The sequence below is a fragment of the Polypterus senegalus genome, chromosome 1, assembly GCF_016835505.1.
Source record: "Polypterus senegalus isolate Bchr_013 chromosome 1, ASM1683550v1, whole genome shotgun sequence".
In the NCBI taxonomy this organism is placed as follows: domain Eukaryota; kingdom Metazoa; phylum Chordata; class Cladistia; order Polypteriformes; family Polypteridae; genus Polypterus; species Polypterus senegalus.
The window spans coordinates 76,995,026-77,015,570 of record NC_053154.1 but is presented as its reverse complement, the minus strand read 5'-3'; the positions used below and the strand labels follow the sequence as shown (position 1 = coordinate 77,015,570).

Here is a 20,545-nt window from a genome sequence, read left to right as displayed (position 1 = left end):
ACTTCTGTGTGGAGTTTGCATGTTTTCTTCTTCTGCATTGGCTTTATTCATAGACTTTTTTCATCCCAAATCTGAAGAGACATGGCGGTTAGGTATAAATTAAGTTTAAACTGGTCACAGAATATGCAAGTGTTGGGAGGTCACATTGAAATCATCTGCTCATCTGTCCATTTCCTGACCTTTCATTAGCTACGTCAGAACCAGGAGGAGCTGGAGACTTTCCTGGCTGCAGAAATTTCAAGAAGTCAGGCCTGGAAGGGCTGCCAGTTCATGACAGGTCACTTTCACAAACACACAAATACTTTTCTCTGCAGGGTCAATTAAGAGCTATCAGTCCAAACTAACAGATATATCTTTGGGCTATGTGTGTTGTGCCACTTGTGAGGAAAAATATCCCACACAGGTAGAAAATAAGAAACCAAGAGATAAGTGGGAGTTGAAACGTACAGCCAAAGGTATCTGCCTAAAAGTCAAAGAAGCCTAGTAGTAATGTCAAAATGAAATCCTAAAGACAAAATAACTGAACCTAGTTGTACACAAACAACAGGTTACCCAAACTCAATTTGTTTTGTAGATCATATCCAGAAACTTGGACGTTCTGAAGTCCCATGTTGTGACCTTAATACCTGATGACTTGTGATATCACATGTAACATAACCTCAGAGGTCACTCCATAATGACACCATAGAAACTGCTAAGCAATATGGCACAAAATAGTGATGTTTATGAACTTGAAATGAAAGTATTGTAGCACTCCAAAACAAATAAAATTGAAAGAAATAATACCAGAAGTTGGTTTTGTGATCCAAAACACCCTATTTGGAGTAAGAAAAGCAAAAATAATTTAAGAAAACATTAGGGATAAAATATACACAGTCACATTTTAAATGCTAATCTCAAAAATGGGAGGAAAATTGATTGACTAGAGGAAAAGCAATTAACACACTAGTAGAACGAGCTAATTCAATATGAAGCTGTGAGGCAGTAACATTAAGTACCTATAAACCAGGCCACACTATGGTCTAGTGTTAATAAATAAAGAAAACAAGTAGATATATAACTCAAATAATAATTTAGTTAAAAACACCTTGAACAGCCAAGTAACACTAAAGTCATTTATATTCAGCATCAATAAACTGTTCTGCAACAGTAAGACTTGACAAAAGAATAAAGTACTAGGAGATCTTCTTCTGCTTCTTCTATATCTTCTGCCATTTCCATGTGGGGTTGATATGCCTTGTCGACATTCTTGAAACAGCTCAGTCCTGCACCTCTTTCACTGTGAAACCCTTTTCCTTCAGATCTTCTTTTGGTTCATCCATTCACCTCCACTTTGACGTCCTTCATTTTCTCTTCCCCTGTATTTCCATTCCCATCACTATTTTAACTACATATTCATTGCCTCTCCTCGTCACATGTCCATACCACCTTAACCTACTTTCCTGTATTTTTATGATACCTCTCCCACTTTTGTTGTAACCTCCGATTGTCCCATTTCTTATTCTGTCCTTCATTTTTAACTTCACATGTCTGTTCTTTTTTTTATAAATCGTCAAGGAAACATACTGAAATCACAGCCTAAAAACAAACCAAAAGCACCAATACCCAAAATGCAAATGAAAAGTTATAATTGAAATACACATGCAAGGTCATAACTATCATGTACTGAGGAGTTCCTCCAAAGAAAATCCCAAAATGCTACCTATAATGGAGCCTGGGAGCAGGTCCATAGAATGGGTAACTGGCCAATATACTTTAAAGTTCCAAAAACTGTTGCAAAAATCTACACAAGAGGAAGCGTCTATGAACCTTTGGCTTGTGACCAAAAAGGGCAAATGAAGAATATTTGTAAAACAAAAGATTTAGTACATAAAAATACTCTGTATTTATAGAAGCTCCAAGGAGCACAAAATGCACAGAAGGGGTTGCTTTAAAAAATAGGGAATCCATTGGCAAGGAAATACCAAATGCACAAATCCAGAAAGAGATCACAAATAGACCAAATAGGTCAAAATCCAGCAAACAGCAAAAACAAACATAGCAATAATCAAAGGAGAATACACCAACACCAAGCATATACAATGTACCACAAGGGTTGGTATTTTCTCTCAGCCTTTATACAGCTGAGGGCAACCCCTTGATGGTGACTGATAGGTGGCCCCGCTTCTTGGGAAAACACTTATAAAATACAAGGAACATAACAAAACTAGTAGAGACGATCAAAATAAAATAATACACAAAACTAAAAAAATAATAAATATAAATAGCAATATTAACAAACAATTCAAACATGAACATAAAAGGAATCTGAACACAAGCCAGAACTCTCCTTGAAAAATAACACTAACTCTCTCTTTAGCACCAAGGTTAGCATACCACCATCTTAAATACTATTGGAGTGATGGCAGCGGCGGCATGCAGTGATTCTTCTGGCTGTTATAAATTGCAATTGCTGTCATCATGCAAAATTACAGAAAATTGCAACATCCATGATAAACAAAATAGCAGCACAAAACAATACAAATAATGATAAACATTCATAATAAAAGCACACCTCGATACAAAAAAAGAGTGTAGAAATGAGACCCACACTCTTCAAAACCTCTGAATCATTACAAACATTTCTGCTGATGGTTAGAACTTCTATCTTTTTCTGCATCTTTTTGGCTGGGCACTTCTTGGTTCCCTGACATAACCCATCAATCCCAAAATCACTGGCGCTTGTGCAAATGTTTCATAATTAGGCAAACTCTATTCAGTTTATTTCTGTATGCAACCTTCATTAAGCAGAAGTGCAATTTATCAACAACTAATTGCTAATCCATACAACATTTACATGCATGAGTACATAAACTAGGTTAAACACACAATGAAACAGAGCAATTTCAATTTGAATAACATGAAAAAATTCAATATTAATGTCAATGTGTTAATATTATTAAAGAGATACAGTATGGCCAGCTGACAATGGATGTGAAGAAAATAAAAACTCTGTCAGTAATATTCTTGGAAAAATAATAAACTTGGAAGAATTAAGTGTCAGTTTAAAAAAGTCAGAGTCAGTTCTGGAGACCTTGGCCAAGTAGACACTTAAAAACATGCTTGTGCTGATCGGTCAAATAAGAAGGTTACATCCTTTCATCTTTAGATTCCAAGGCTCACTTTCTGTAGGCATGAGTAACAGCTTAGGAATATAGCAGTGACACAGTCATTAGATAAAGAGGATAGATGAGGGACAGTAACAGTTTATAATGGTCTTCACACTTTTATTTTTTGCAAATTACTACCAAACACATCTTGAATGTGACCCTCAAATAAGTGGCTTCAGCCAGGATTAAATTAACAAGTTTTCATCCTTGATTGAAATGCTGTGACTGATGGGGCATCTCTAACAACCAGGCAGACCATTGCACAACTTTGAAAATCTCAATCCCCGCACTATTGTTCTATTAAGCCTTAGGATCTTTGATAGGCTGAATTCTTGAGATTGTGATGTATGTTCTGGTATCTATGTGTTGAAAAGTCCATTTACGTTTACATTTATTTCTTTGGCAGAAGCTTTTATCCGAAAGCAAATTACAGAAAAGGTAAACATAGAGTAACAGTAGGCTTAGGCCTGTTTGCTCAGCAAGTGTAGTAGGACACATAACAAACATTGATTGCCACAAGTCCAGGTAAATCCAGATAATTATGTAAGTAGAAAGATGGTTTAAAATTCAGCCCTGAACATAAATGGAATTGATTCTAAAACCTTAAGAACAAACAGGACAGATAGATAGATAGATAGATAGATAGATAGATAGATAGATAGATAGATAGATAGATAGATAGATAGATAGATAGATAGATAGATAGATAGATAGATAGATAGATAGATAGATAAATAAAAGCTTTATTTGTCTCCAGGGAGAAATTTGTCTTTTAAAGAAGCCCTTTAAATGCATACATAAATAAATATATGCACAGACTTTGGTCTGAACCCACACATGAATTACTATGAAGCAAGAAAATTTCAAAAGAAAGAAAAATCTGATTTAGCTGTCACAGTCGCAGTGAGGCATTATGCAGTGTGAGACATGCCCGGACACCATCAGACAGACACCGCATCTTTATGAAGAGTTCTTTTATTTTTTCCTCCATCATACACAACTCAGTCCCACACAGTCCACTGGGCCTTCTTGCCCCAATCACCTTGATACTGGGCCTCTCTCACTCTGTCCCTTGGACTGCCTTTCCTCTCTCCACAGGAGCCTCGTCCTGCTACCACTCCCGACTCTAGCTCCCAGACTGTAGGAAGGCGGGCCCTTTTATCTTCACCCGGATGTGCTCCAGGTGCTCCCTCTGACATCACTTCCTGGTGTGGCGGAAGAGCACTTGGAAGCACTCCGGGCGACCCTGGAGGGATTTTCCTCCATCTTCCCGGGTGTGGCAGAAGTGAATCCATCCCGGGCCCCCTGAGACTCGGGGCGCCCCCTGGCGGTGGCCACAGGTTAAAATAGGCGTAACCCTTCTTGTTCCTCTCCTGTGGTCCTCCTCTGTTCCAGGGTGGTTGCCCCCTCGTGGATCGAAGAATGTACATGCCACCTTCCGGTCCTTCCAGGCGTCCCGGCTGGGTCATAGCTCCAGCGACTCGCCACAGCAGGTGTATTGCTGTTGGTATAAAAGAGCCCCAGTCATGTTTCTTGGTACAATTCTGCTGAGTGATTCATTGACTAAAAGTCCTCAGTGCTCATGTGTCATAGAGAACATGTGCAGCATTGTTCATAATGGCACACAGTTTTGCTTTTATTCTCTCCTTTGCTTCTACCTCCAGGGGATGCAGAATGTGTCTTATAACTGAGATTGCCCTTTTAATTAGCTTGTTCATTCAGTGGATCTCTCTTGCAGTGATGTCACCAGCCCAGCACACCAGAGCATAGTAAATCACATTGGCCATCACAGAGTTATAGGAAATGTGAAGGATGTCACATCCCACATTAAAGGGATGCAGTCTTATCTGTTATCATTGAGCAAATCAATCAAATTGAACTGTTGATGAATAATGCCTTTAAGCAGTACTTAGTTTCTTCCTAGTCTTCTCTTTGCTCTTAACAAGGAATAACTTGATCAGTCTTTATTTTTCATAATTCTATAGCATTTGCCCATTCATATAACATGATAAAATGCCAACCTGTAAGAACACAGGAAAGTTCTGTGATATGCAGCAGGTTGCAGCTGGCACGAACCTCCAGCATTAAACTTTTGATTCTTGTCCAGTTAAACTGACTTTATCTGTCTCATGGTGTTTTGTGTCTTAAACTATTCTTTAGTGAGTCTGCAAAAGAATAAACAGCTTTGTGATAGTGATTGTCTATCACATAGTTCACATTTTCAATTATTTCATACTAATGTCGTCTCCCTCTATTAAAATACCATATATGCTTGTTTGTTTCATTTTTGATACCCATGAAGTAACCATCATTTGCCTGCAAAGATCAAGCAAGTCTGGACTATGCAATCAAATTTTTCTTAGGTTAGTTCATTTACTCCATAAATCCATACTCACACAAAGTCACAAAGTGCAGCACAGAGACAGAGACAGAGGCAGAGTCATGGAATCACTGCTCCCTCATATCTCCCATAGTGGCAGTATGTGCTGAGGTGTCTGAGGCTACAAAGTGATTAGAAAATGTGCACAGTAAATGAGCTGGTGTGAGTGCCATCCGTTTGTTTTCATTTATAGTTCAGTATCAGGCATTGTCAAAATTAGAAGCATAAACCTTTTTTTCATTAACAATGAGTGTAGATGGTAGTGATTTATGCTCTTTATACTTTTGTTTTGTTTTCCTTGTTTCTTATAAATCAGACCCTCAAGGATGCTAGTGGGACGACTCGACAGGACTTTCAGCGGGAGGCTGAGCTGCTCACAGTCTTACAACACGAGCATATTGTACGCTTTTATGGGGTGTGCACAGACGGCGAACCATTAGTCATGGTCTTTGAATACATGAAGCATGGAGACTTGAATCGCTTCCTCAGGTTAGTGCTATTGCATTTCACTATTTAATCATTCTTAAAAGTAATAGAAAATAAGTGCCTGGTGACTAGTAACTAAAACATTTAACAAATGGTTCAATAAGCCACTTGTAACTGTTTTAATGCGTATTCCAGGTAATATTCGCATTCCAAACTTGGGATTTGAAGTGCATGAAAAATCAGTTTGTGGTAGTAGTGTAAACACCCAATGGATTACAGCAATTATAAATGGAAGGAATGAACAAAGGATAACTTAAATTAGCCATTAAAAATAAAAATTACAAAAAAAATCATCGTGGAGAAAGTTGTTGTCTTGTTCCATTCTAGGTGTCATAAGTAATCCATGAAGTAAATACAGGTACAGGTCAGTCCTTGCAGGTTTATGATTCATGGATACACCTTATTTGCGGGTTTGTCATTAGTAATTAAATAGAAATTTTGTGAATTTTATGACCTATTGCAGAAAGCCACTGATGATCTGTAGCCCTGCTACTTAAATGGACTGCAACTCTCAACAATCCCAGGAGCACTGCACCATAGGGAAGCTTAAGCAGTTACCGCAAGGGGTGCTGGGTGAAAGATGAGGCTGAACTATAAGAAGCCAGCAGGATTGTAATCAATGGTGTCTTTTTGTTTCAATAACTTTTACTGCACAATTACACTCATCAGTTTACGGTTTTATTCTGGAATTATGTTCTTGTCCTGTGCTGGTTTATTCGTGTGAATTCTTCTGACTTTGAAAACATCTATGGGAGCTTTCTGAACTTCTACAGATCTTCATATACATCAATATTGTGATAGGACAAAACTTTACAGGAGTCTGTTCACAGAGGATTTCATTTTAAAACTATACCAATATCATCTGCATCTGCAAAACTGGACCGTGCTGTGTTTATAATTTTAGTCTTAGTGTTTTGTTAAATTTCTGTTGTATCTGTAAATTAATCATTTTCTCTTTTAAATGAATATATTACACTTATAGTCTTCCTTCCCTCCTTGTTTCATCTACCTCCTCCTGAATCTGACCACTGGTGCTGGAAAACAGACTTCATTAATGCCAGACCCGGGAGTACTTCTGGTGTCACTGCCTTGCAGAAGGTATACTGTTCTTCTGTAGCTGTGCCTGTTGGCCCCCCAAGAACCCTGACAGGGCTGTCTCATGGGACCACAACTCCCAAAATGCCCTGCAGGTATCTATATGCGAGTACCAATATTGTGTGCACAGGTGGAAGACATAATTCGGGGAAGTAGCCACCCGCTGTCCTTCCATGCAGTCCTCTCATCCTAGCAAGGAAGTGGCATTCACTGTGGTCGTCAGGTAAACCCAGCTTTGTCTTTCCATTAAGGGCTCCTGCACCAGCTAGGGTGCATAGGTGGGATGCTGTCTCATCCAAAATGGCAATCACAATAGTTAGATAAAAGTCTTGTGTTCATGCTATGGCTGTGTGTACCTATATATATATATATATATATATATATATATATATATATATATATATATATATATATATATATATATATATATATATATATATATATATATAAAGAGAGAGAGAGAGAGAGTATATGTATGTGTATCTAAGGTGGTCTCTTCATTTGAACTTAATTCCTCCGTGTACTACCAAAAAAAATTAAAAAATCACATTGTGTCATATAGTACTAATGGCAGATATGGCAGTAAAAAAGAAAACCCCGGGACTCAATCTAAATAATAATAAACAATAATATAATTTCAAAGACATAGCATATACCTGATATTGAGTGCAGTAAGTATCAGTTTGTTACATTTGTTAATTAATGAAAAAAACAATAAAAGAAAGCAAGCAAAAAAATGTACATTGCAAAAGTGAATGCAAAACTCCTTATTTCCTGAATTACTTAATGGACTTGGGTAAAATATGCACTGTCTATTATTTTCTAGAAGTTACTGAGAAATTTACATCATAACTTTTCTGTCCTTGATTTGTGCTGGTTCTTTATGTAAGTTTTTCCACTCTCACTTGTGAAAGCAGATGCTTAAACAACATACAATGAGAACATAAGCAGCCTGAGTTCATTGTCATTTTCTGCTCTATAAAGATTATGTTACTGAGCTGCTGGAGTGAACTCATTAGTCAATTGGCTCAGTAAATCTAATCAATAGAAGGCCCATTGGTTAAATGTTCATGGCCGGCTTTTTCTTGTGTTACACATGGTTTGAAGATACATTTGGCAGAAATTGAAGTGCAAATCCAAAATATATCACTTGCCGTATCAGTTACAAAAAGGATCTCCAAATAGTAATGAATAACTCTGATTAGCTTTTATGGTCACTGAACAACAGTTATAAAGTAAAGACCATGATTTAAAAAAAAAAGTCAGTCTTCTTTCAGTTATTTTGTATTTTACTTCAATCTTCCTACTAATAAAATTTTGCCAGTGTATTCTTGCAATGTTTAAGTCAGATGCTGGTGTATTATATAGTTATTATACCTGACTTAGAAAGGAGAAAAAAGGAAGAATCTGTTCTGGTAGCAGTGAGTGAAAAGCAGAAATCCATCGTGGATAGGATAAGTTGCAGAGCAAGCTCACTTCTACCAGTCACTGTGATAAGGGGGCAATTTATACAGTAGCTAACAACATTACATAACATTCTGAAACCCAATGTATTCAATTCATGGTTGTGGAGAGCAGAGGGCCTTGCTAGCAGGATTGGGACAAGGTAGGAACTCTCCCAAAACAGGACACTGGCACATAAGAGGGCCTACTTACGCACACAGAAACACACTTACTGTTTTAGCTGACTAGAGAAGTACTGGCCCACCCTCTATAACTCACTTAACTGGAGCAACTGGGAAAAATTCAGTGCAGACATGGAGAGAATATGCAAACTCCATACAGAAAGAAACTAGGCACAGGCCTCAAAAATGTGTCACTGAATCCAGGAGGCATTCATACTAATCATTGTACCACTGTGCCAATTAATATACATGCTTAAAATAATCCATTATTAAATTATGCCTAAAGAACATCAATATACTTTTTATCATGAGTATCACCTGGAAGCAAAATGCATTCTGGAAGAAATGATCACAAGGCACAAAATGGACTCTGATCTATCATAGAGTGTATAGACACAGGTGCTTCTTTAAAAAAGAAAAGAAAATTTAAAGGTACACAATATCGTGGAATTAAAGCCTATTAACATTATACAAAGTTATTGTCTGTAATACCTGCATTTTTATCACTCTTTAATATTGTTTTTATCAGTATGCTGCTGCTGGAGTATGTGAATTTCCCCTTAGGATTAATAAAGTATCTATCTATCTATCTATCTATTTTGTAACCTAGTCATTTTATTATGAGGTTAAGAATGCTCACATGTCAAAAAAAAATCTTACACTTAAAAAAAAATATTTACCCTTTTGTGCAGGCATTCATCTATTTTTAACATGATTGTCCTGTTCAGGTCAGCAGGACTGAAGTCATGGGAATATTTGGAAATTATTAGGATATCCAAATTGCTACAGATATATACAGAAGTTCAGAATATTACCAGAAATGACTTTACTCTTTGAATTTCTCAGATCTTTAGAGTTTTAATTGAATAATGTTAATTACTGTATTTCATATTCTGCCTGGCTAAGCATCCCTTTAACAATCTACATCTGCTAAATTTCTCATTACATTCATGTTGCACTTTTTTAAAATATAAAATTTATATGCAAAAATGAAAGCACTATTCACAGTATTCAATTGTTGAGGCTCCTTACAGCAATCAATACTGAAAAATTGATGCCATCATTTTGTCTGAGAGGACTGTGGATAGCAAAGGATTCTCATCCCCGTGGGACTGTCACCGAGCTCTTCAGAAGAGACTCCCGGGAAAGTTTAAAAGTACTCAGTGCAGTTCCCTGCTATTTACCCTTCCATATGTTGTTTACAGAGCTTTGTCCTTTACTTAATAATTTCATAAACTGTTTGGTCATTGACATCTAAAACATTTTTTACCTATTATGACTAAAAAATTAGATTGCTGTGTGGTTTGTCCTTTCCTAATCATATTGGTTTCTATTATGAACTGTAGTTGCAGTTTTCAATAAATATAAAAGTGCACTTTACTTTATAATTATATTGCAGTAAATATAGCAGACAGTATTTTTCATCATCAGTATTTGGTTTGTAGTCAGAATAGAGGCAAAATGTTTTGAGATAATTCCAAAAAGTCAAATATAGTAAGAAATAAAGTAACAAGTAGTGACAAACAATTATCACAAAAGCAGGATTTGAAATATGGAAGGATACTGTATGTCTTATTAGTAGGCTTCAGCAAATCTTTTTTTGTGAAAAATATATAGGCTAGGTTTATGCATAAAGTCAGCCATATTCTGTGTTTCGTTGTTCCTACCATGTAATATCATGCAGACATGAGGAGAATGCAGAAATTCCACAAAAATGACAACCGTAATATAATAATGTAATATTTAAGCCTTAGAAGCAGGATGTATGAGGCATCAGTAATAGCCAAAGAAATGAATACACTTTATTATTCATTTCATATATGCTTTATTTCCACTGAATAGACCATGGAGACTGAAGGAGTTTAAAGGAGCATTTGGTTTAATCTAAACTCCAATATTCTGCCCAAGTCTATATATTGCATCATACGGTTGACCTTTGAGGAAATGTGAGGTAGGCTGATTTCAAGGCATTGAAAAAAATGTGTATCATCATAGCCTCACTGGCTGCCAATATATGGGTTCAAAGTACCAAAATAAAGATGAATTGAGTGCTTGCCCGTTAATTACTTTCCACCTCTAATCTGGGTAAACCTCATTTTGTGAAGCAGCTTTAAACGTCATCTCAGGGTGACCTGTCCCAAGCACTGCTGCAAACAACAGAGGGTTCCTGTATTTGAAACAAGAGCACTAGGCTACAGCTGTGCCTGTAATTCTGAGCCTTCCGATGGCCTTTAACGGTACCCAGTTTTCTGCAGTTTTTGAGGAACAGCAACATTGGTGCCAACGTATCATAAACATTATGAGGAAAAAACTATTGGCTACAACTAACACAATAATCCAGCATCAACATCAACAATAACAATAATAATCATCAAAGTGGCATACCATAGATAACACAAGTGTGGCAAAACAATTAAATGATCAACATGGCAACAGGACTAAAATGATGGCTCAAAATACAAACATGTCTTAAATGGGCTTACATTAAAACTTGCATTAAACATCCACCAATATCATCTTCTGTTGTTCACCACCCACTATGATTTGATCAATGAAACACTTCTCATTTGCTCCTGCCATGCTAAAAAAGTACTCCATAGTCAGTCTCAAATTGGGAAAACTCTCGGACGTTATGTATTGATTAGTGATACTGTATTTTTTGCATACTTTAGAGAGGACACAGCTGCAATAGACTCCACGTCCACGGATTATTGTTAGAAGGGAAAATAACCTTGAGATGATCATGTGAGCATAGAAATGTCTAAGGATAGAAACTAGTACCAAAAGAGGCAGAATGATCAGGGAAACAAAACATGAAGGCAAAACAAGAAACCAAGATAAAGGTAGAAAGGAGTTCAATAAACCATAACAAAAATTTTTAACAAGTAGGTTCTAGGGCCAGGTTAAACTGAAACCACCATTATATCCATACCATCAAGTAATGTGACGTAACCAAGAAGACGAATGTGATAACATGAGAGTTCCTGTTGTGTTGTATAGACAATTATAAAACTTTCTCAAAATGATTTGAAACTAAAAGAAAACCTTCAAAACAAATTCTGCATAAAGCATAACCATAAATATTTTATGATATACATATTATAAGGAAGAGGAGGTCAAGTGCATCAGAAATGGTACAGTGGAATTAAAAGATACAGACAATGAAATAGCAGATGCCCTAAACTTACATTTTCCTGAGGTGTTTACAAGTGAGCAAGTGGATAACCTCCCAGAGGTAAACGTGAATACTAAGGAGGTACTGAGGGATTTGGAAATTGTAGAGGGAGAAGTGCTGCTCAGATTAAATAAGCTGAAATCATACAAATAACCAGGACCAGATAATATTTACCCTCAAGTTCTTAAGGAGGCTAGTGAGTACATATATAAACCCTTGACACAAAATTTTAAGAAAGTCACTGCACACCGAAGAGATTCAGAAGGACTGGAAAACGGCAAATATCATCCCATTATATAAAAAGATGACAAGGCAGATCCAAGTAATTATTGGCCAGTAAGCTTAACATGCATCACAGGCAAATTAATGGAAAAAATTATTAAGGATAAGATTGAGCAACACATGGCAAGGACAGGAGTTATTCTGAACAGTCAGCATGGGTTCAGAAGAGGGAGGTTGCGTTTTACTAACATGCTGGAATTCTATGAGGAGACAACAAAAGGATACGATAAAAGTGGAGCTTATGATATTATTTATCTTGACTTTCTGAAAGCATTCGATAAGGTAACACATGAGAGGTTGGGCATCAGATTAAAAGAAGTGGGAGTTCAGGGTGATGTTTTTAGATGGGTGCAGAATTGGTTCAGACACAGGAAGCAGAGGGTGATGGTGTGAGGAACCTCATCAGAACTGGCCAATGTTAAGAGTGGTGCTCCACGGGGTCAGTGCTAGAGCCACTGCTATTTTTTAATATATATAAATGATTTAGATAGGAATATAAGTAACAAGCTGGTTAAGTTTGCAGATAATACCAAGATAGGTGGATTAGCAGATAATTTGAAATCCGTTATATTATTACAGAAGGACTTGGATAGCATACAAGCTTTGGCAGATTTGTGGCAGATGAAATTTAATGTCAGTGAATGTAAAGTATTACACATAAGAAGTAAAAATGTTAGGTTTAAATACACAATGGCCAGTCAGAAAACTGAAAGTACACCTTATGAGAAGGATTTAGGAGTCATAGTGGACTCTAAGCTATCGACTTCCCGACAGAGTTTAGAAGTCATTAAGAAGGCTAACAGAATGTTAGATTATATAGCACAGTGTGTAGAGTACAAGTCACAGGAGGTTATGCTCAACCTTTATAATGCACTGGTGAGGCCTCATCTGGAGTACTGTGTGCAGTTTTGGTCTCCAGGCTACAAAAAGGACATAGCAGCACTAGAAAAGGTCCAGAGAAGAGCGACTAGGCTGATTCCAGGTCTACAGGGGTTGAATTATGAGGAAAGATTAAAAGAGCTGAGCCTTTACAGTTTAAGCAAAAGAAGATTAAGAGGTGACATGAGTGAAGTGTTTAAAATTATGAAGGGAATTAGTACAGTGGATTGAGACTTTTATTTTAAAATGAGTTCATCAAGAACACGGGGACACAGTTGGAAACTTGTTAAGGGTAAATTTCACACAAACATTAGGAAATTTTTCTTTACACAAAGAATGATAGACACTTGGAATAAGCTACCAAGTAGTGTTGTAGACAGTAAGACTTTAGGGACATTCAAAACTCAACTTGATGTTTTTTTTGGAAGAAATAAGTGGATAGGACTGGCAAGCTTTGTTAGGCTGAATGGCCTGTTCTCGTCTAGAGTTTTCTAATGTTCTAATATATACTGCATTAATTACTAAAAGAGTAAATGGGAACAATAGGTGAATGTTTAAAGATAACCATTATACGCTGCTTTACCTAAATTTAATTTATATGTTTATGGTTAGTATATTAAAATATACATATATACTGCCTTATGTACTAAAACATTAAATGGGAACCATGGGTAAATGTTTAAAGATAACCATTAAAAGTTGATTTACCTAAATTTAACTTAAATGCTTATGGTTTGTTGAGCTGCAGTTTAAGATTATGATTATGCTATCATCCTAACTGCACACTGCCTAACACATTAACAGCTTAATCAGAGAGCTACCTTTTTATACAGTAGCTCTGCTTATACTGCGGTTCAATTAAACTGAAATAAATTCAGTCTTTTTAGGGTTATGTAAATACGTATTGCTGTTATTATGGTAATTTAGATTTAAAATGATTTCTGTGGAATTAAAAATTGTGATTAGCATTTAGATTATTTTAAAAAATATTCCATTGCATTTCTGTAATATAAATGTACAGTATTTAAGATCAATTTAAAATTAAGATTTAGAATTTATGTATACAACTTATTTCTTTTACTCTTACTAATAGAGCTCATGGCCCTGATGCCCGAATATTAGATGATGGAAAGGTCCCACTGCTTGGTCAACTGACACTACCTCAGATGTTGCAGATTGCGGCACAAATCGCTTCAGGCATGGTCTATCTGGCATCACTTCACTTTGTGCATCGAGATCTGGCTACTCGAAACTGTCTTGTTGGAGAAGGCCTTGTGGTCAAGATTGGGGATTTTGGCATGTCCCGAGATATCTACAGCACAGATTATTACAGGGTAAGAAGCATGAAAAGTGATGACTGTTGTGGTTCAGATATGTTGGGTGCATCATCACATAGCACAAGACCTCAGTGCATTTCCACATGATCCTCCCCATAATTTTGACCCAATTTCATATGACTAAAATGAATAAGTGAAACTGCTCAGATTCCCTTTAGAAACACGGACAACTATCCCATTTTATCTAAGCAAACTGTACCTGTAATGCTCTATACATTAGAACCCTTGTCTGGAAACCAGAAGTGACTGAGGGATGCAGACATAGCTTAAGGTGCAAAAACCAGCTATCCTTTTATTGTTTCAAGTGCACATAAAGACAATGATCAAAAATCATAGTGGAAAAGGTGAAAACCACTAACTGGAGACTCCAACATTTTATATTCAAATATTTCAGCAGTGTTACTGGCACTGTCTATTAACTATATGTGCTGGAGTGGCCATTCTGTGTGTGAAGGCTGTATGTATGTTTCATTTGAAGGGGTGTGTTACAGGATTCACACAAAGCTCAAAAGGAACCTATGTAGATAGTGGGTGCAGTGGTGTAGGAATACTGTTGTCCCCAGTACACAGTGACCTAATAATAATAAACCATCTAGCAGACCAAGTGGGGTGGAGAATGTTGTTGTTGTGTTAGTTATTCTATAGAATAATATACATTTTTACATCTAAATTACTCTTTTTTTTCTGTGGTTGCTTTCTCTCCAGGTTGGAGGTCGTACTATGTTGCCTATTCGTTGGATGCCTCCAGAGAGCATCATGTACAGGAAGTTCACTACTGAGAGTGATGTTTGGAGTTTTGGAGTTGTTCTTTGGGAAATTTTCACATATGGCAAACAACCCTGGTATCAGCTCTCCAATAATGAGGTGATGTTTCCCTTTAAGCTACTCCTCATGTTTTTATTTGTTTCAAATTAATCATTTAATTTGAATACAAAAAATGTTATTCATAGACTCACAGAATAATTAAATATTTTTATTTTTTACATTAAACAAAATTTCAACATTTTGATAATTTATATGCTGTATTTTAAACAAATTACTACTAATTTTCGGTATTTTTTTGCTTTGTTGTACTTCTTGTCTTTTTTTGCTTATCTTTTATAAAAGCTCTGACAATAACCAACTGATGTTTAAAGAATGTACAAAAGCTTATATTTATATTTAGTACAGAACAATAATAATTGCTGAAATGTGATCCAGTTATTTATTGGACTCCCCTAGACTGCGGTGGCTCCGTTACGGAAAATAAGGACTATCTCCACATTCCCGAAGGTTGCTTGCTAAACTCTAATTTCATTTTACTTTATTGAATTTTCCAGGTCTATCTGAGCTTATTAGACTAGACTGACACCGGGGCTAATTGACATGTCAGTTGAAAGGAGTGTATGATAGATAGATAGATAGATAGATAGATAGATAGATAGATAGATAGATAGATAGATAGATAGATAGATAGATAGATAAACATTTTTACATGTTGATGTCTGATTGTTTAAGGTCCAGAAAATCAATACCTGGCTTTGAGTATTATAAAAAATCTAAAGTAGAAGACAGAGGGTTATCAGTTGAGCAGCTGAATAGCAGTTTCTCTTAATGTGAGTAAAGCTAGTTATCAGTTTTTAATTTAGTGTGAGAATTTTGTTTAAAACAATTTAAGTGTAATCTGTACTACTCACTCACTTTCCAATTCAAAATTGTAGTGGGCAGTATATAAGCTGGGACATTATGCACAGGACAGGCATGAATCCTGGACTTGAACCCTGAACAGAGTGCCAACCCCTCACCCACACACATTCAGGGTTAATCTACAGTCTGTAACCATCCTAAGCATTGTATCATTGGGACATGGAAAGAAACCCGAGTATAGAAATCAGCTCTTGATGGAATGCTGCTTCATTAAAGGACATACGCACACACATATGCACACCCTGTTGTTCCTCATAAGCAAGCAGTTTAGAGCTGCTGCCTACCCTATAAACCAAATCAAACCAAAATCAATGTACTCCAACTTATGTTTTGTAGCAATTAAGTTAAATATGTAAGCAGATGTTTGGGATGCGAGAGGATATTCAGACAAAACCTACAGAGATATGGGGAGAAACTTCAAGGAGACATTAACCCAGCAGATAATTAAATCTTAGTTGCAGGAGGTATACTGTAGTAGCTCTTAGTTCTGTTTCCCTATGCCTCACTGAAACCATCTATGAATCAAAGTTCTGAATCAGCGCGATCCGATCTGAACTCTTGAGGGCTGAAGTCTAACTGAAAAGCGTTGGGCTCAAGGCAGAAAGCAGCCATGAGCAGGGTGCCAGGACATCACAGAACCAACGTATGCACGAGCTCACACACGGTCAGTTTGGAACTGGCAAACAACAAAGCCTGGAGGTCTTTAGGGTTGTAGGAGGAATACTGAAGTACCTCGAGGAGAACCCATGCAAGCATGCAGAGAACTCCACATGGACAAAAACATAAAGCACAATATTTGAACTCAGGATGCTGTATCCTTAAAGAAAGCAGGGCTAGGCTCCTCACTGTCCAACCATGCCATTCATTCTAATTCTGTGTGGACCTACATATAGAAGGTCCTAGCTTGCAGTGAGACAGTATCATGGCCTGATCTAAACAATGAAGACAAAAATAACACTGTAAAACATCTTATTGAATAACTGATTAAAAAGCATAGGCCAGGAGATGGAGACAAGGAAATATATGAGCTACTGAATATTCCTAGCAGTCCTGTCAAATTAGTCATTAAGAAATCTAAAGAATATGGCATAAGCTTTTAATCTGCCTAGACCAAGTCTGTCTACAAAAACCAAGTGATTTTACAAGAAGACTGGTGATGGAAGCCACCAAGTGATCTGTGATAACTCTGAAGGAGGTACAAGCTGCAGTGATTCAGACTGGACAAATGGTGCCTGCAACAACTTTTGCTCAGGTGCTCTGCTAGTCACAGCTTAATAGGAGAGTGGTGAACAGATAGTCACTGTTATAGAAACACGTTAGCAGCCTCAGGGGTCTCCAAAGTCAGCTGGAACAAGGTTCTAAGGTCTGATGAGACCAAAATTTAACTTTTTCACCTTCAGACTAAATGTCAGTACACATTGCCATAAACACACTTTCTCCACTGTGAAGCGTTAGGGAGGGAGCTTCATGCTGTGGGGATGCTTCTCTGCAGCAGGCCCTGGAAGACTTGTGAGGGTAAAATGAATGCAGCAAATCCTTTAAGGAAACCTGGTGCAGTCTGCAAGAAACCTGCACCTTGGGAGAAAATTAGTTTTTAAACAAGACAACAATCCCAAGCATAAAGCCAAAGCTACACAGGAATGGCTTAAAAACAACAATGTTAAAGTCCTGGAGTGGAGGAGTTAGAGGTCTGATCTCAATCTAACTGAAAATTTGTGGTTAGACTTGAAAAAGGCTGCTCACTAGCATTCTCCATGCAACCCAACAGAGCTTGCGCAAAGAAGAATGGAAAAGATGGCAGTGTCCAGATGTGCAAAGCCAAAGTGCATCTATTAGATGATTTGAAGGGGGGGGGGGTGGTACATATGTGATAGCTTATTGTGTCATTTATTTTTGTAAATAATTCAGATCACTTTGCAGAGATCTGTTTTCATTTTGACATTAGAGTCTTTCTGTTGATTAGTGTCAAAAAAGGCTAATTAAATCCACCATGATTCAATGTTGTATAACAACAAAATGAGAAATCCTCCATGACGGAGGTTACTTTTTATGCAAGGGACGTTCAAAACGTTTCCGCACTTTTTTTTAACTTTATTTACTAAGAATCTCAAAAACAAATTCCAGCACTTTTCTACATAGTCACTATTGTTTACAATGCAATTTTCCCAACGTCGTACCAACTTTTTAATGCCCGATTACTACTCCTCCCACCTATCGTTTCCAATGACAATATAAAAGTGCAGAAACAATTTGAACATCCTTCGTATATAAAAATCTATATTTCTACTTTTTAATCCCACAAATATTTCAAGCACATTAACACTAAGAAAGAAGTTAGTCGTGATTTCATCCATCTCTCACCTTTGGTTTAGCATTATGGCATAGTGGTTAGTACTGACAGATCTCCATAGATTTGAGAGCCATGGATGTTTGTCATTTATTATGGCGGTTAATTGTTCACTTTTTAAGTATATGAATATATTCTGAGATCTCTTAGGTAAGGAAGACAGAAGATTTGAGGTAATGTAAGAATTTCATTGTACTCTACATAATGACCATATAAACTTTTAACCTATAAAATGCTGTTAACACAGAAATGCTATTGTTTATTCCATTCAATATTGCAGGCCAGCTGAAATTAATAGAAAAATGGATTGTTGATCTGTCCAGGTCTTGTTTCAGGCTTGCACCCCAGGGTTACTGCCCAGTGACCCTGGATAGTTTAATGGATTATTGAGTAGCTTAGCAGCCTTATGGATCCTGCATTCTGGATTTGACCTACTCCTGGACAGTGTGTGTGTGTGTGTGTGTGTGTGTGTGAAGTTTGCCTGTTACAGGTGTTTTTTGTTTTTTTTTTAATGATGTGGGGCTTGAGATTTATCAAATCAAATTACATGTGTCTGCCATTTATATGAAAAGCAGGTAAAGTCTGTGTACGGCTTCAAGGGTTTTTATAGTATGTTTGGGAATTTCCTAGGTATACTGTATTCTAGTTTTTCTTCACATCCTGAAGATGTACTGTATGTTAGGTTTACTGGCTATTTCAAACTGGTCCAGTGTGTGCATCAGTGGGTCCTACAAATGGACCGGTGCCCAGTCCATGGCTATTTTCTGCTTTGAATATATGGCCGTCCCCTGCAAGATGCGACCCCCTACAAACCTTAACTGGATGAAGCAGGTTTAAGACTTTTATGTTCAGTGTCGTGCAAGTTCACACCTCACAAGAACTAGTTCAAATTTCAGTTCACACAAATTACAATGAATAAATTCACGTTCATAGTTCACCATTTCAATTTTGAACTAGTTCATGTTCAGTTCATTTTGTATTTTTTAAGGAGTGAGAATTAAAACCCATGAGTTTACTTTTTTCAATTTTGCATGCCTTATATTAGCCTATTACAGTGTTCTTGAGTTTTTTTATTTAAACATACACTTTATTGAGTTATACCCAGCAACAAACATTATAACAATATATGCTAATATCCTCCAGGTCAAAAAAGAAATTAAATAGATGCAAATATACATATACAGTACATTACCGCTCTATTTCCAACCATGTGACACAAATGGTGACTGCGGAAACCAGCGTGTAAGTGAACTAACCTATTACGCTGCCAGTCAAAATTTGTGTCACATATTACATGTCCAATGGGGAAAAATATAAAGTGGCCTTGCAAAGTACATTTTCCTAAAAGTGAAAGCGGCGCTTCACCATGTGCTTGTGTCAGTGGGGGTGCAGCTTAAGCACAAAGAGGCAGACACAGACAGCACCTATTTGATTTTATTTAATATTTTCTGAATACAAATAAATGGCAAAACATTCGTACAAAATAAATATTCATACAAATCCACTATTTGTGCTTATCTGAATACCATATTCAGATTTGACTCCACCCCTACATTACAGGGTAAGGCAAAACATTTAATCTGGACCTAAACCAGATCCAGAATCTCACATTAAACTGAACTAGCTCACATTCAAGTTTTTCACTTCCAAATACGCTACGTTAAGTTCACCGTTCTTAGAAAAACATGCTCTTTTGAACTAGCTCATGCACAACACTGGCTATGTTATGCAATGTATCAATTTTCTGTACTCACTTATTCCAACTCAGAGACTCAGGAAGCAGGAAACCTTACCTAATAGGTGTATAGCAGGACTCTATATAAATGTAGACAAATCAGCCACAACATTAAAAACACAACGGGCCAGTCATGGAATATCCAGTATTAGGCAGTGAGTGAACAGTCAGTTCTTGAAGGTGATGTGTTGGAAGCAGGAAAATTGGCCAAGCATAAGGATCTGAGTGACATTGACAAGAATCAAATTGTGATGGCTATACAACTGGGTCAGAGCATCTCCAAAACAGCAGGTCTTATGAGGTGTTCCCTGTATGCAGTAGTTAGTACCTACCAAAAGTGGTCTAACAAAGGACAACCAGTGAACCCGC

At 37.0% G+C, this 20,545-nt stretch overlaps 1 protein-coding gene across 1 annotated transcript in view; it reads left to right on the top strand.

Annotated features, from left to right (window-relative positions):
• Positions 1 to 20,545, top strand: part of ntrk1 (neurotrophic tyrosine kinase, receptor, type 1) — a 105,132-nt gene that overhangs the window by 83,057 nt on the left and 1,530 nt on the right. The window contains exons 14-16 of the mRNA XM_039740513.1: positions 5,846 to 6,018; positions 14,165 to 14,405; positions 15,114 to 15,272. Of these exons, the coding sequence (XP_039596447.1) occupies positions 5,846 to 6,018; positions 14,165 to 14,405; positions 15,114 to 15,272 (573 nt within the window). The remainder of the gene's footprint in view (positions 1 to 5,845; positions 6,019 to 14,164; positions 14,406 to 15,113; positions 15,273 to 20,545) is intronic.